The sequence below is a fragment of the Parasteatoda tepidariorum genome, chromosome 9 (genome assembly GCF_982258835.1).
Source record: "Parasteatoda tepidariorum strain Cologne lab strain chromosome 9, Ptep-v5.0, whole genome shotgun sequence".
Taxonomy (NCBI): domain Eukaryota; kingdom Metazoa; phylum Arthropoda; class Arachnida; order Araneae; family Theridiidae; genus Parasteatoda; species Parasteatoda tepidariorum.
The window spans coordinates 49,729,428-49,744,130 of record NC_141763.1 but is presented as its reverse complement, the minus strand read 5'-3'; the positions used below and the strand labels follow the sequence as shown (position 1 = coordinate 49,744,130).

At 28.5% G+C, this 14,703-nt stretch overlaps 2 protein-coding genes across 2 annotated transcripts in view; both read right to left on the bottom strand.

Moving 5' to 3' along the window:
• The window catches only part of LOC122268318 (uncharacterized), a 138,204-nt gene that overhangs the window by 34,301 nt on the left and 89,200 nt on the right, over positions 1–14,703 (bottom strand). The window lies entirely within an intron of this gene.
• LOC107449864 (uncharacterized) lies at positions 51–9,572 on the bottom strand. The gene is made up of 3 exons (XM_087151771.1): positions 8,796–9,572; positions 6,691–6,746; positions 51–264 (listed from the first exon to the last, which is right to left on the bottom strand). Exons 1-3 carry the CDS (start codon positions 9,301–9,303, stop codon positions 148–150), a joined length of 681 nt encoding a protein of 226 aa, XP_087007897.1. The 5' UTR covers positions 9,304–9,572; the 3' UTR covers positions 51–147.

Below are 14,703 nucleotides of genomic sequence, written 5' to 3'. Positions count from 1 at the left end.
AACTTTAAAAGTGTGTTATTGGAACAAATTTTGTATAAAAAATGCAAAACTTTAAAATTGAATATATTTATTTCACCCACATTTCATGTTTCATCATAAAAAATGGCAACAGTTATATTTACAATTTAAATTTCGATTTCATCAAACTTAGGCTGCGGAGCATAAATTTCCTTGTACAAACTCCATAATCTTATCCACACAGTCTTGTGGCGTTGGCTCAGTTACTGCACAGCGAACCTTTTCCACATCTTCAGACATGCATATCTAATAAATAAATAAATAAATACATTAAAAAAAATTAAGGAACACGACAAAAAAGTACCTTTATTCTACTATTAGAAAAAAAAATAACTTCAATCATTTTAAGGTGGAAAAAGTCTACACGATGAAAAATTCGGGTTCAAATTACAGTACGAGGTACGTCATCCAGACTGCCGGTACTTTTTACCGCAAACTTTTACGGAACAAAAAACATGTTATATCGTAAGTTTTACCGTGATATTTATTTCAAAATCACCGAGTCACTACAGTTGAATAATTATTAATGTAAAATATATGGTACAGAATTTTGCAGTAAAAATGAATTTTACGGTAAAACTAATTTTACGATTGATGCACACAGGCAGGGCCTGATTATCGCCTAGGCCCACAACAAATGTGTAAAGCTGCAGATGAAGAGAAACAATCTTTCATGTTGATGTTTTAAATTGTTCTATTTACACGTTTCTTCTACAATATTAAAATTTCGATTTTCTTGACAGTTTCGAAATGATGAAACCAAATTATCAATCTGGTTGTGCAAAAAAAAAAAAAGAAAATAGCTTTAAATGATTTAGCATCATTTGCATTAACATGATAACATTAAATGAATGAAATGCAAAAAGCTTTGAAATTCTCATAAAATTATTTGCTGAAAAAAGTGTACATAAAAATAAAAAACTTATCATTTTTGAAACCTATCTTTAAATCTAAAGACAGGTGAATAGTTACAGCTTAATAATAAAGCAAAAGTACAGTTTCTGTTTTTGCTTGTGTTTAAAGTAAAAGTACAGTAGTTTTTGCTTGTGGTTAATAGATGTCTTTGACTATTTTTATTTGAACATTACTTTGTTTTGCTTAATTTACATTCTGCTTCTATATTTTTTTAGTAGTACTTAAGATCAAATTTTGAAGCAGAAATATCTTATTTTGCTATAAGTTGAACCAGATATTATTGCAGAACAGGATTTTGAAATTCTCATAAAATTATTTGTTGAAAAAAGAGTACAAAAAAAAACTTTTTTAAAAAGTCTATTGAATTGAGTACTTGAAAAATGTATCATCAATGTATCATAACTCTTTCATTGAAAATGAATTTTTTTTAAAGTGATGTGTCTAAATAAATTATTACTTAAATGCGTTTTAAATTTTCTAAGAGTTGCTATAATTTTGGCTCTTTTGGATATTTTTTGTATGTTGAAATGTATTTTTTAATAAAAATTATAATTAATAACCCTAATATCTTAGCATACATGCTAAACTTATTGTGAAATCTGATGAAAAGTTGGCTAGTTTTGTGTTGAATAAAATACTCAGTAAAAGAATTAATTACAGCTTACGATAAAAAATAAATCAGCTAATCAGTGACTTTTAGCAAAAATCACTGATTTCAATTGTTTGTGGTCATCAAACTATTTTTGTTTTGATATAACATTGTTTTATATTTTGCTTTAATATATAGATGCATAAACTCTATCTTAAATAAATAATCTTCAATTGTCCGCTTTCAAAATTTTTTTGAATCTTTCTCTTGAATTATGCAGTTCAGTAGATTCTTTTTTATCGTTAGACTACTTTTCAGAAATTTAATTTCAAAATATTTTATAAGGGGCCCGGAAAGTTTGGTGGGCCTTGGACCTGAATTTGTCGTGATCGGTCCCTTCACACACAGGGTGTTGGTAATTTACCGTAATTCGATCTGTAATTTATTGCAATGCTCGCAAAGAACCCATATTCAATACCCACCAGTCATTAATTAAGAATACAAAACAGAGTTGGTTTGAAAGAAATTTTTAAAAAAAACGTCACGTTTTCAACTATAATATGGAAAAAATAAAATAAAAATAAAGGTGTAAAACAAAAACAAAATTTTTTTATCCCCACGTTGAATTAATACATATCTCAAATCTGCTCTGGAATCTTGGTTCATTAATGTGGATGTCGATCCCTTAGTTAACGGCGTGAGTTTCTCACTTGCTCTGATTTACCTCTTTTGGCCTCTATTATTTCTCAAGGCTACAGCAGGTTTTCTTGCTTAATTTTTAACTTATATTTTATTTTCAATTTTTTCATTGGCAACTAAAAGTGTTTTCTGCAATTTAAGTCCAGAGGAACATGACTGGAAAAACAAATAAAAATACTTTTTATTGTTAATCTTACCTAAAGTCATTACCAAAGAGTTTCCGAAAAGATAACATGCTTTTACGTGTTCCCATAGATACAGGCAGAACGTGGTAAATTTTACCATATTTTGGTAGTTTTGACAATACTTTTTTTTTATCAGTATGGATTTAAACGTGCTTAGGAATCGATCTTAATTGTTCAAGTGCTTCGGACAAGACGATACGAAATTAGTCATTAAAATTATTTTAAAAATTTATTTTAAAAATTTTAAAATAAATCGAATTTTTAATCCATTTATGTAGTACATCTAGAAAGCGCTGTCAGTTAATAAAATTGTTTTAATCAATTATATTTGATTTCATGATTTTACTTATTATCGTTTCTTTTTAAAAATGTAAAATCTGTTATTAGTGACATTTTTGCAAAGCTGCTTTTCGAATAATAAGTGTTTCTGCGCATTAAAATTAGCCAGATAGGGGAAAGGGGACTGACTATTCGGCCATTTTTCACTAATTTATGAAAATACCATATTTAATATATTTTTTTAACTCATGAAGTGTTTTTTTTAAGAATAATTTGGACGCTTACCTGCATTCTTGTTCATATTTGGAATTGCAAAACTGTTTATTTAATAATATTTTTATTTTTAAAAAAAGGTTGTTTTTGTAGACACTTGCCCACTATATAAGACAAGCTATGATGCTAGTTCGGACGAACTTGATAACTTATTATTTTCTCGTTTAATATAACTCAATTAATGCAATCAATTACAATCTAAGTCTTAGTGAAGATTAAACACCGACATATTATAATTAAAGTACTAATTTGCCCTATTCATTATACTGAGAAATACAGTTTTAAAGCAAGCCAATACATTTTAAAACTATTATTCAACTTGATTTATCTGAAAGCAGGAAGCCAATTTTAAGTAAAACTTTTAATAACCTTAGTTTTAAATTGATGATGAATGGACATCACATGGAGTCTGCCAACAAATCGCAAAAGCGTTGGCAGGACCATTCGTGGTTATTCTGATTTAGAGTAATGCATTACAAAAAAAAATATTTAGAAAATACTTTGTTTTCTTTATTAATCTAACTTTATTAAATCATATATTTTTCACTAATTTCAAGAAACAACTCTGTTAAATGTTCTCAAAACCTTTAAAACGCGGATTAATACAAAGATTTCGTGCTAAATTTTTCACTTGAGATTGAAACCTCTTTTTGCATATTGTCTATCATTCTACAAAATCATTCTAATTTAGAAAATAAATAATGTCAAATGTGTTACATTTTTAACAAATTGAAATTCCTCCAATGGCACGTCCACACTAGCCCAACCGCCAAGTGTTCACACTTGCCCCACAGAGGCATCAATTTGTTTATGCTTAATGTTGATTAATTGAAATCAAGTCGAAGTAAAAGTTAATATCTAAATTTAAAAAACAAACCTGTATAATTTGTATCATATTATGACCTCTTGTTGAAACTTTGAAAGTAAAATATGTTACTAATGTAGTATTAATATTTTTTATTTTATTTTGATTAGCAGTTTTGCGTGGTTTGTTTAAGAAAGAGCTCACGTATGTTGATGCTGAAGGATTAATTTCTTTTAGAAAAATGACAATTAAAAAAATGAATAGAGGATTCATAACCAATGCCTTTATTACATACTTTTATTACATTTATTACATCGGCCTATCTATGTAGACACAGTGAAACAAATTTCTTTTTTTCAAAAAAATTTAGGTGGCGCCATTTGTAATTTTGGCTTCAACACATAGTATAGAGAAAACGTGAACGTTTCTAATGCTAAACTGCATAAATAAAGTAAACACGTGGCTTTGATACCACGTGTTTATTTTGTATTTGTTATTAAATATTCATATTATAACGTTACATTTATATTTTATGGGTATTTGTCACTAAATAAAATAATTTTAAAAGTTTTAAAGGGCAAAAACTTTTTTATGGGTCTGGACGAAGAAGTAATAAAGAAAAGATTGCGTATAACTTATAAAAGTTGAGTTTAAATGTGCTGCAGGAATTTCTTATAAAATTTTTAAAGGAAACAGATGAAAAGTCGGAGGTTTATTTTGTGCTAGTATTGTTATTCGAAAACAACCGACTTTTCATTTGCCTTTATAGTTTATCAGAATTCAATGGTAAATTTATTAGAAATTCTTATATAACTATAAAAGTAATTAAAAACATAGTAAATTTATAAGAAAATAAACTTTATACAAAATGAACTTATTGCCAGGAAAATTAGCCGAAACTATATAAACTCAATTTTTATAAGTCATACGTAATATTTTATTTATAACTTTTTTTATGCTGATCCATTGATATATTATCATTTTTTAAAGAACGTTTTATTTATATTTTTATTCCTTTATTTTCTTGCTATTTTTAAAGTAATTCATACAAAGACTTGATTCACTCTTTTACAATGAAAAAATCAAATTAGGTAATTTCAGGAAAGGAAACTATTTTTTGGGACTTTTTGGGGGGAAATCACTCTAGTTAATCTGCACATTAGCAAGATTATCTTTAGAACAACTGATTTCTACAGTGTAGCAGTAACACTAGCAATTTGGTTACCTTATTAATACTACAAAAAAAGGGGGGGGGGAAATGTCTAATAAAATTACCTTACTGTTTGGTAAGGACATTTCTTGTGAATAAAAACCTTAATTCTAGTTAATAAAACCAAAATATACTGTATTTAAACCATTCATTTGGTAATTTTTCCGCTCTTTTGGTCACGGTTTACCGGAAATTCTGGTTTTTAAAATTATAGTAGGGGAGAGTGGGGTCAATTGTAACATTTTTTACTTAATTATTTTTAACTAGCAAAAAAACCAATATATTTTTGGTATTAATTGACAGACGAGTAAAGTAGACTAACCTCTACTAGAAAAAAAATAATAAATACTTTATTTTAAATGTTATTATATTAGTTATTAACAATTTTTGACAGTCGTGCACTTGTTACAATTGTCCCCACTTACGGGGTTAATTGTAACAGTTCATTCATAAATTCAACTAAAACATAGTTAATTATACTTATTATCATAGTTGTGATATATTTTTTTATTGATCAAAATAGTAGTGATATTTTAGGAGTAAAAATAATAATGAGCAGAGACCTAAAGGGTTAAACTTTTAACTTTAAGGGGTAAAAAATTTTTAATTTAAGCTGTGAAATGTGACAATTAAAATAATGCACATGCAACATAATATAAATGATATAGGAAACTATTAGTGGTTCTTAAAGAGTTAAGTAATGGTTTGTAAACATAAGATTATTTATTTTCAGCTGTTACAATCGTCCCTTTACTTATTGTTACAATCGTCCCCAAGACGCCATTTCAGCTTCATTTGTTAAAAACAATGCTAGTTAATTGACAAAACTAATCTTTTTTTGAAATGTTAATTAAGTTGTCCACTTACATATTAGGCTAATAATTTTTATTTGTATAAACAAAATTACTTTGTTACAATATAATATTCTAATACCAAAAAAAGTACTTACTTAGCGTGAAAATATCTTTTGTGATGTAACTCTTTCAAAAGTACATAAAAATGGTTGCCAGCAGGGGTGTACATGTAGATTTACTAAATACACCTTGTGTGCCACCTAGAAACCAAATCTAGAACCCGACACTCGAAATTTTTGCTCTGTTACAATCGTCCCCTGTTGCAATTGACCCCACTCTCCCCTACTTTCTACTACTCAGTTAGTATAAAATACAAAACTAAAAGGTGAATTTAAACTAATGTTTTTAGATTTATTTTGCCTTGCTCTGAAGTATCATGATAAAATATCACATTTTACCACATTTACCGAATTATATATCTTATATTACGAAATCATATTTTATTGTTAATTTTACCAAAATCATTATCGAAACGCTACGGTAAAAACTACCGAGCTTTTTAGTATTCCCATTGAGCAAGAAACACGGCAAATTTTACCATGTTCTGGTAGTTTCAACCACGATTTTCTTTCTCAGTGTACTATTTCCCTCAACTGAAATTGTAGGACATAAATTTAAGAAAAATATCCAAACATTTTTATGCTTTTTCAATTATTCAAATATTTTTGCCTTCAAAAATTCTACCAAATGATAACACTTGAAATAAAATAGTTAAAAGTTGAGTTTTTATAACAAATGTTAAAATGAAAATTTAAATCATTTGAAAGTTTGTTGGTCTTTCAGATTTTATAACGAATTCAGTGTTTAGATTTATTTATTACGTTCATTAATGTAATTATGTTTATGGAACAACTATAACTCACTGTATGATTTCCTGATTCACATTGTTCTGGTCCAACTTGATTATCATTCCGCATTTCTGAAAAATAAAATAAACTTTAATAGCACACGATTATAGCATGCATTTATGCTACTGTATTTTAAATGTAATATATCATTTAAGACTTACTAAAAATGAAATAAATATATCAAAATAAATATAAGATAGTTTATTTATTTATCTTAATAATAAAAAACTTTTCGTCAAAATGGTCAAACAAACATGCACATTCTCTCTATCTAAAATTTAGGCGGAAAAAAAGCATTATTAATGCCTGGTGAATCACCATTGTGGAAGGTAAAATCGTAGCAAGATGCTTAATCCAGCATAGTTGTTTACCCAGTCCAGGGAGAATTCGAAAGCCTAATGTAACAGGTCATGAAATGTTTAAACACATGTTTTGCTTTATCCCCCCACAGCGCGCAAGACAATAAACGATCCACCCTGATTAACTTTTGATCTAATGATCGAAACTTCACGTTCTAGAATTTAATCTCAATGGTTCAAAGGGGTAACCTCAAATATACTGAATAATTAACGATATTTAAAGTTACGAAATTAGACACTAAAACGTATTTCTTATGAGTAAGTATAACTTTTTTTCGACGATTTCAAACTCATAAAATATAAGGGCTAACCGTAATCCCAGAAATAGGTTTCCAACTGTTTGATCAGAATAGCGGTTCAAAGTTTGGACCCCTTGATGCTAATTTTGCTTTTTGCATATTTCTCAATATCTCGAAAACTTCTTAAGAGAATTGAAAAAGTTTTGCACAAATTTATTAAATTCGTCTATTTAAATATATTATATTAAATTGTAAGATATGTAGTTTATTACATCATTATAAAAAATGTAACTTTAAAGGACGAAACAAAATTAGAGCGAAATCGGTTAAATAGTCTATCAGAAATCTTATTTTGAAAAAGTCGTATTTTTAGAATTTGATTTCTCAGAGACTATTTGACTAATTGTGCTCAAAATTTCTAATTTGTCATGTAAAAAAATTCATTCTTTGAAATAATGTCAAACGTTGCATAATTTACAATCCAATTTTTTTTCCACTGCTATTTAATAAAACAATAAAAAATGATAAAGGCTTACTAAAATTCATTTTTTGCGTGGATTTATCAGTGGTTAAAATAATTTTATATTTGTGCGCGAAATTTTTTCAATTTTCTTGAAACGTTCTCGAGATATGGCGAAATCAAAAAAGCAAAATTAACAGTAAGGGGTCCAAACTTTAAACCTCTCTCCAGACAAAACTGACCATATATCCCTGCCTAGTCCCTATATTTTGGGGGTCGGAAATCCACATTCATCGAGAGAAAAAAAAACTATGTTTATTTAGAGAAAGTGCGGCTTTGCGCCTGATTTCATAACTCAAATGCACTAATTACGTCACCCCTCTAACCATTGAGTCCCAGAACGTGAAAATACCTTCATAAGATCAAAGCTATTCAGGGTAGTCCAGTTTTTATTTTGCGCATTGTGCATAACATTAAACTTGAATGAGTCAGGAATGTGTGGCAATAAGCTACTCTCTGAGCTCGAAACACTGTCCTTGAAATTTCTATTTCCAGAATAGTTGCCAAACTTAAGTTGGAAATATACAATAATGTTCAAAAAATATCTGATATTATTTCAGAATCGAATCTATTATTGTTTTATTTTAATACATAAATTTGAATTATATTTAAAAAATTAGTCGGAACCAAATAGCTAAAATAGAAATTAAGATAGATCAAACAAATAAACAATTTTACATTGTGATGTATTTTACGTTTTGTTTTCCGCCAACAATTAACTAATTTTACATTACATAAACCCTTACATTAAATGCAACCGTTACATAATTATAATTCTATATTTTACATTCTAAAAACAATTAACCAGTTTCACATTACATGATTAAGAGTGGCTTCTACACAATGATGATATCTATATTTTGTATTCTACCAATCAAATTACATAAAAAACAGTTGCTGCTACGTAATAAGCTATTTCTTATTTCATTTACTGAAACTTTAAAAGTGTTCCAATCTTAAACAGTATAAAAATCATTTTAACACACATTTAAAGTACCTTACCTTCAAACATATCGTGCATTAATTTACCATAAGTGGCACACTCTGGATACAAGGGTAGCATGATCAATCCACCAGCGCTTCCTGGAGCAACAGCTCTCACTGGAACTTCGGCGCCTCCTGGACCAACAGGGCTACCTGGACTACCTTGTGGTCCAGGAGAACCAGGAGAACCATTAGGATTACCATAGCCTCCCTGGCCACCACGGCCTCCTGGACCACCAGTGCCTCCTCGACCACCAGGGCCCCCTGGACCACCAGCCCCTCCTGGACCACCAGGGCAATCTGAACTACCGCAACGAGAACCTGTGCCTCCCTGGCCACCAGTGCCTCCAGAACCACCAGTGCCTCCTGGACCAGCAGCGCCTCCTGGACTACCGTCGCCTCCTGGACCACCAGGGCAACCTGGTGTACCTGGTGCTCCAGGAGAACCAGGACTACCACCTTGACCTTGTACTGTTACAAGGAGGACCACTGTGATCAATAAAACGGTAAATATGAAACACTTCATGTCGAGACAGAAGGAAACGTGGAAAAGTATGCCCTTTGTAGCAATAGTTCGATGCCGTGTGTATACTTCCTGCAACGTATCTGATTCATCTATGAATTATTAACAACACGCGCTGTCGAAACAACCCGTTATCAGTAACATTCTAGACACGCGCTGTCGAGAATTTTCTTCTTCTTTTATGTAAGAGGAAGCAGTACGATTAAGAGTATAAGCAAATTTAAAGATAACAGTTGGATACACGTGCTGAAGTGACAGATAAAAACTTTTTACTTGCGACTTCCTCATAGGTTCAATTCTTATATTATGTCAGAAATTTAGAAGTTATTGATCAGGTTTTCTCCTGATTATATTTCGCATGAGTTTGAAAGAGTAATATAATAATATTTGCTATCTAAATAATGAGTTTGAAATATTATTGCCGATGAAAAAAAGTTGATCTTATTACATTACTAGCTGGATGCCCGTTCTAAGTACGGGTTGAAAAAAAAGTAAATAATCATTAATTTAATACAGAACAACATTACAAAATCATGTACAAAACTGAAAGACATATGTAAACACAATTAATACAGCTAGAATAATTTCATTTTTATTTATTTATTTATTATTATTATTTGCCCTTTTCGGTTGCTTTATGTTATTAGATAAAGAAAAACCTAAAATAATTTTTTTATAATTTTATTTATTTCCAATGTACAGTCCGCAAAAAAAGATATCCCCTTAAATTGATCGGATTTTCACGAATGGATCTCATCACATTCTTAATGGTTCCTGGGGGTGACCTAATTAATTAGTGCTAACTATTAATTAAGTTACGAAATCAGACACAAAAACGTACTTTCTCTGAATAAACATACATTTTTTTTTACATATTTGGATTCCTTATATTCAAAATATAGGGGATTGTCGCAATCTGGGAAATGTGGTCCCCATACTTTGGTCACGAGGGGGATTCAAAGTTTGGACCCCTTAATGTTAATTTCGATTTTTACGTTTTCAGTCATATTTTAAAAACTAATGAAGCAATTGAAAAACAAAATTGCTAACACTCATAAAACTCATTTGCTCAAAGATAATTTCATGAAAAAAATAATTTTTAATAATTATTTATTATTTTTAATTATTTAATTAAAGAAAGGATGAAAAAAAGTTGAATTGCAAGGTATGGATTTTTCTATGCCTTATTTATCTGCATATTCTTAAATTGAAAAATCTAAAGTTTCAAATGTTTTTATTTATTAAAAGATGCGAAAAATTAAAAATAATTATTAAGAAAAAATAATTTGGCGACAATGAAGAAATAATTAAATGGAGCGATTAATATTAAAACGTGATAAACTTACGAGGAACTTGACTTAGAGCGCGTAACGTAAAATTTCATTCATATTTTTTTCGCTAGGAATCGTTTGCTAATCTTTTTAATTTTATTTCTTTACAAACTATAAAATACGATGGCTATTTTTTAGTCGTTTAAAAATTTATTCGCAGTTTAGTAAAGAAATTTGAATAAAAAATTTTATCGAATAAAAAACATTTTATTCAACGAATCTCGAGTTTCATAAAAGCATTCCTCTGATAGAATATGATTACACACCAGATTGTGTTTATTTAATGTGATTATTTTTTAATTTTAGCTTTTTTCCCTCAATAACTGATACAATTTCAATAACATACATATGTATGAATAGATTTGGAATAAAATAATTATCAATTTCTTGAATATATTTTTTATAAACATTAATAAAAATACGTAGTAGACATATTTAAGCATATCTCATATCATTGCAAATTTCTCAACATATTATATTTCGTCTTAAAAGTAATTTTTTAATGACCTGTCCGGAAATGTTTCGCGGAACTATTTTACCAGCTATTTAACTAAATTTTAAAATTTTTAAAAATCTTATTCTTTGTCCTACTACGTTTATTATTTCCTCATCAATATACTAATCAAGTTTTTTTAATACTTAAATTTAGGTTTTCTTTCAAGTAAAGTTCCTTTTTAAATTACAGTCAAGTTTTTTTAAAAGAATTATTGTCTGCTACCTTAGAATAAAGCCTTGTTAAGAAATTAAAAACATTCCGCTGTTTAAAACTATTTAATGCAAAACAGCTGATTATTTAGTAAGCATTCTGTTTTTTTCGAAAAAAGAATATAAATCATTGTCTTTTTTTGTTTCTTGTGACTTAAACATAGATTATCTAAAATAGTGTTGATGTTTTATAAGTCACTACAGAGAGTATAAAGATACCGAACATAAAAAGCTGTCGAATACGTAGCCAAACTTTTTAAGCGTCTTAAAATATCTCAGTATCCTAAATGTCGTCCTAGCATCTTAGTTGTGAAATTAAATTTTTAATTATCTGACCACGTGTGATTCACTAATTATTTCATTATATCTTTTATTCTTTCTTTATGATTTCATGCAGATTTTTTTCCGGATAATATGCTAAACTATTTTGATTAATTTTTTACTTTAGCGCGTGATTCCCAAGATATTATTGTAGTATAATTTGTTATCAGGAAAAATGCCTTATTTTGCTAAGCAGAAAATACTAAAAATTGAAATTTGTAAGAAGATTCCGGCGCCGTGCCAATTTTAGAATCATCTGATTTTTTTAAAAAAAAATGCAATAAAAAATACGCAATTTCCGATCTTATTTTGATTAAAAATAAAAAAAAAACGTGGCAAGAAGGCTAACATACTTTTTTCAGAAATTGTGAAAACCAATTTTTCCTATATTTCGTCAAAATAGGATAAGAATGATTTTGCTCCAAGAGACCTACTCAATAATTTCGCTATTTCCAGAATGAAATCTGTTTGAACGAAGCATATTTCCTTGAAAATTAAAACGAAGAAAAATTTATCTTTTATTATTTATATAAGCTTATTCCCTTTATTTAATGATAGCGGTATCATGGTTAAGGATATGCAATGGAAGCTCCAATTACTATTATACTATAAATGCATTAAATCATGTAGCTTAAATAATTTATTTTAAGCAAATTATTTAATTAATTTAAGGAAAGAAGTGTTTACAAATAAACTCGATCAAAATACTCCTCAATAATATCCTGAAATATATGTAGAATAAACTTTGGAATATATATATAAAAAATACCTCTTCAAACAACTTCGAGTAGCTCGGAAACGCTAACGTGTTTAAAATAGTTGTCCTTGTAACTATTTAAGTTCGATTCCTGGTGCTAAGGGACATTCCATCTCACATTCGACTTTTGAAATTTCAATTGTAAAAGGAATTTTTTTATGTCCTTAAATTAAAATGTTAAGGGTTGCAGCAAAAACAAAAATGTACTGCATTGATTTTTTTTACAAAGTAGTGAATTATTATTTTTTCAATGTAAGATCCTGCGCCTATAACTTATGTAAAACTTATTTTAATATCGAGTGAAATAATTTAATATGTTGTGTAACTAAATAGATAATCCCAAGAAACTGAATCGAAAATATAAAAACTTCATTGATTTAAAAAATAATAGATGATAATAAAAGTAGACATGTTTTGAGGGTCCAATAATAAAAGTCACCAGTTATTCAAGCCTGACAAGTCTTGAGAATGGGCGATTATATTTGAACGCTCGAAACATGTCAACTTTTACTTTCCTCTTCATATTTTTTGAAGCCAGTTGAGTTTTTATCATCAATTATACTGTTTTACATTTGGGTCTTGATCATTATTTTGATACGGATTTTACACTCGTTAAAGTAAACATATGCATTTCTATATTTTAGTAGGATTTATGTGGTCTTTAAAAATGTAAGAGCATCAATATTATAAAAGTTATATTTAACTTTAAAATTAAAATTTCGAGACCAGATATTTTGAGTTAATGAAATTAAATATTTTATTATTTGAGTTTTCGTGCCTCCATTTCAGTTTCGTAAGGACCTTACGAGCTCTGTTTAAAAAGAGAGTATCGTATCAGATATATATAAGAAAACAAAAATAATCATAGTAGCAGTATTTGGTGGTAAATGTAGCTTATCGTAATTGAAGAATATGCTGTGCGACATTTTATGGTGAATTTCCGAGCGTAAGTTTCAGAATGTAGCGAAACTATTTGCTAATCATCTTTATTCAAAGAAAACCTTGTAACCTAAATATCTAGCTGAATAAAGCGATTTTTTAAACATTGAATCATACAATATACAACATATTATTTCAATATCTAATTTTTAAACATAACATGTTTCAATGTTTTTAAAATGCCACTAAACCTAGAGCAATTCCTTGAGTTATAGAAAAAAGAAATATCGTAAATTATAGAAAACATTGTGAATGTGCGTTAGTATTACTTTACAATATACATTTTATTTTTCAAGTACTTTATTTTCCTTCAAACTCTCTTGCCTAGAAGACTCGATTAAAGCTGTAAAAATGATTATCACTAAAATTTTGCGTACAGTCATAATAAGTTATGTTGATTTTATTTTATTATGAAGTCCTCGAATAAATGTAGCAAAAACAACATAATCTAAATAATATCAGATAAAAGGTTCATGTATTCAAATTCTACGAACTTAGAAAATCAAACATAATTTAAAAATCGATTCAAATTTTCTTTTCAAAGGAGATTAAAAAAAATTTTTTTTTTTTGCTTTTTGGACAGAAATCAGCTTAAAAATTGTCTATTGCTAGAAACTTGGAGATATTTTCTATTAACTATTAATTAAACCTCTCCGAGTAATCACAGAACATTATTTCAATCTTTTTTAAAGCCAGAGCTTGGTTGCTTAGCAGCCTAGTAGAATTAAGCATTCTTTTTTTGAATTAGTTAGTGGGTTATCTTAGAATATTCATTTGCGCTGGTGACTTTCTTTGGCGGTTTTCTGGACTATCGCCAAATATATAAACCTTTATTGCGACCCAATATACGACCCAATTTTTTTTTAAATTTTGTCTCCCCCCCCCCCAATTAGAGTGTCTGAATTCCAAATATGTACAAAAAAATATATGTTTATTCAGAGAAAGTACGGTTTAACAAGCTAAATTTTCTGAAATTTTTAAAATACTCATTTTGTATTCTTTTGATAAAATTATTAGGGTACAATCAAATGAAATATATTTTGCTTACTGTTATATTTAATTTACTTTTCGTCATAATTAATATATTAAATTGAGATAGTTGCAGCCTGTTTGAATCTTTAAATGTATAAAATTTTTATTGCACCATTAAAAATAAAAGTAACGAAAAAAACAAAAGTTATATATATTTTCTTAGCACAATATTTGTAGTTTTGTATCCGAACTAAATCAAATAGGCGTTTTATTTTAAGACAATATTATTTTTTAAATCAGCATTATAAGCGAAAAGAATGTACTTAACTACTCAGTTGAATAAATGGCTGTTTATAATCTGATCCATCCCTAATTTTA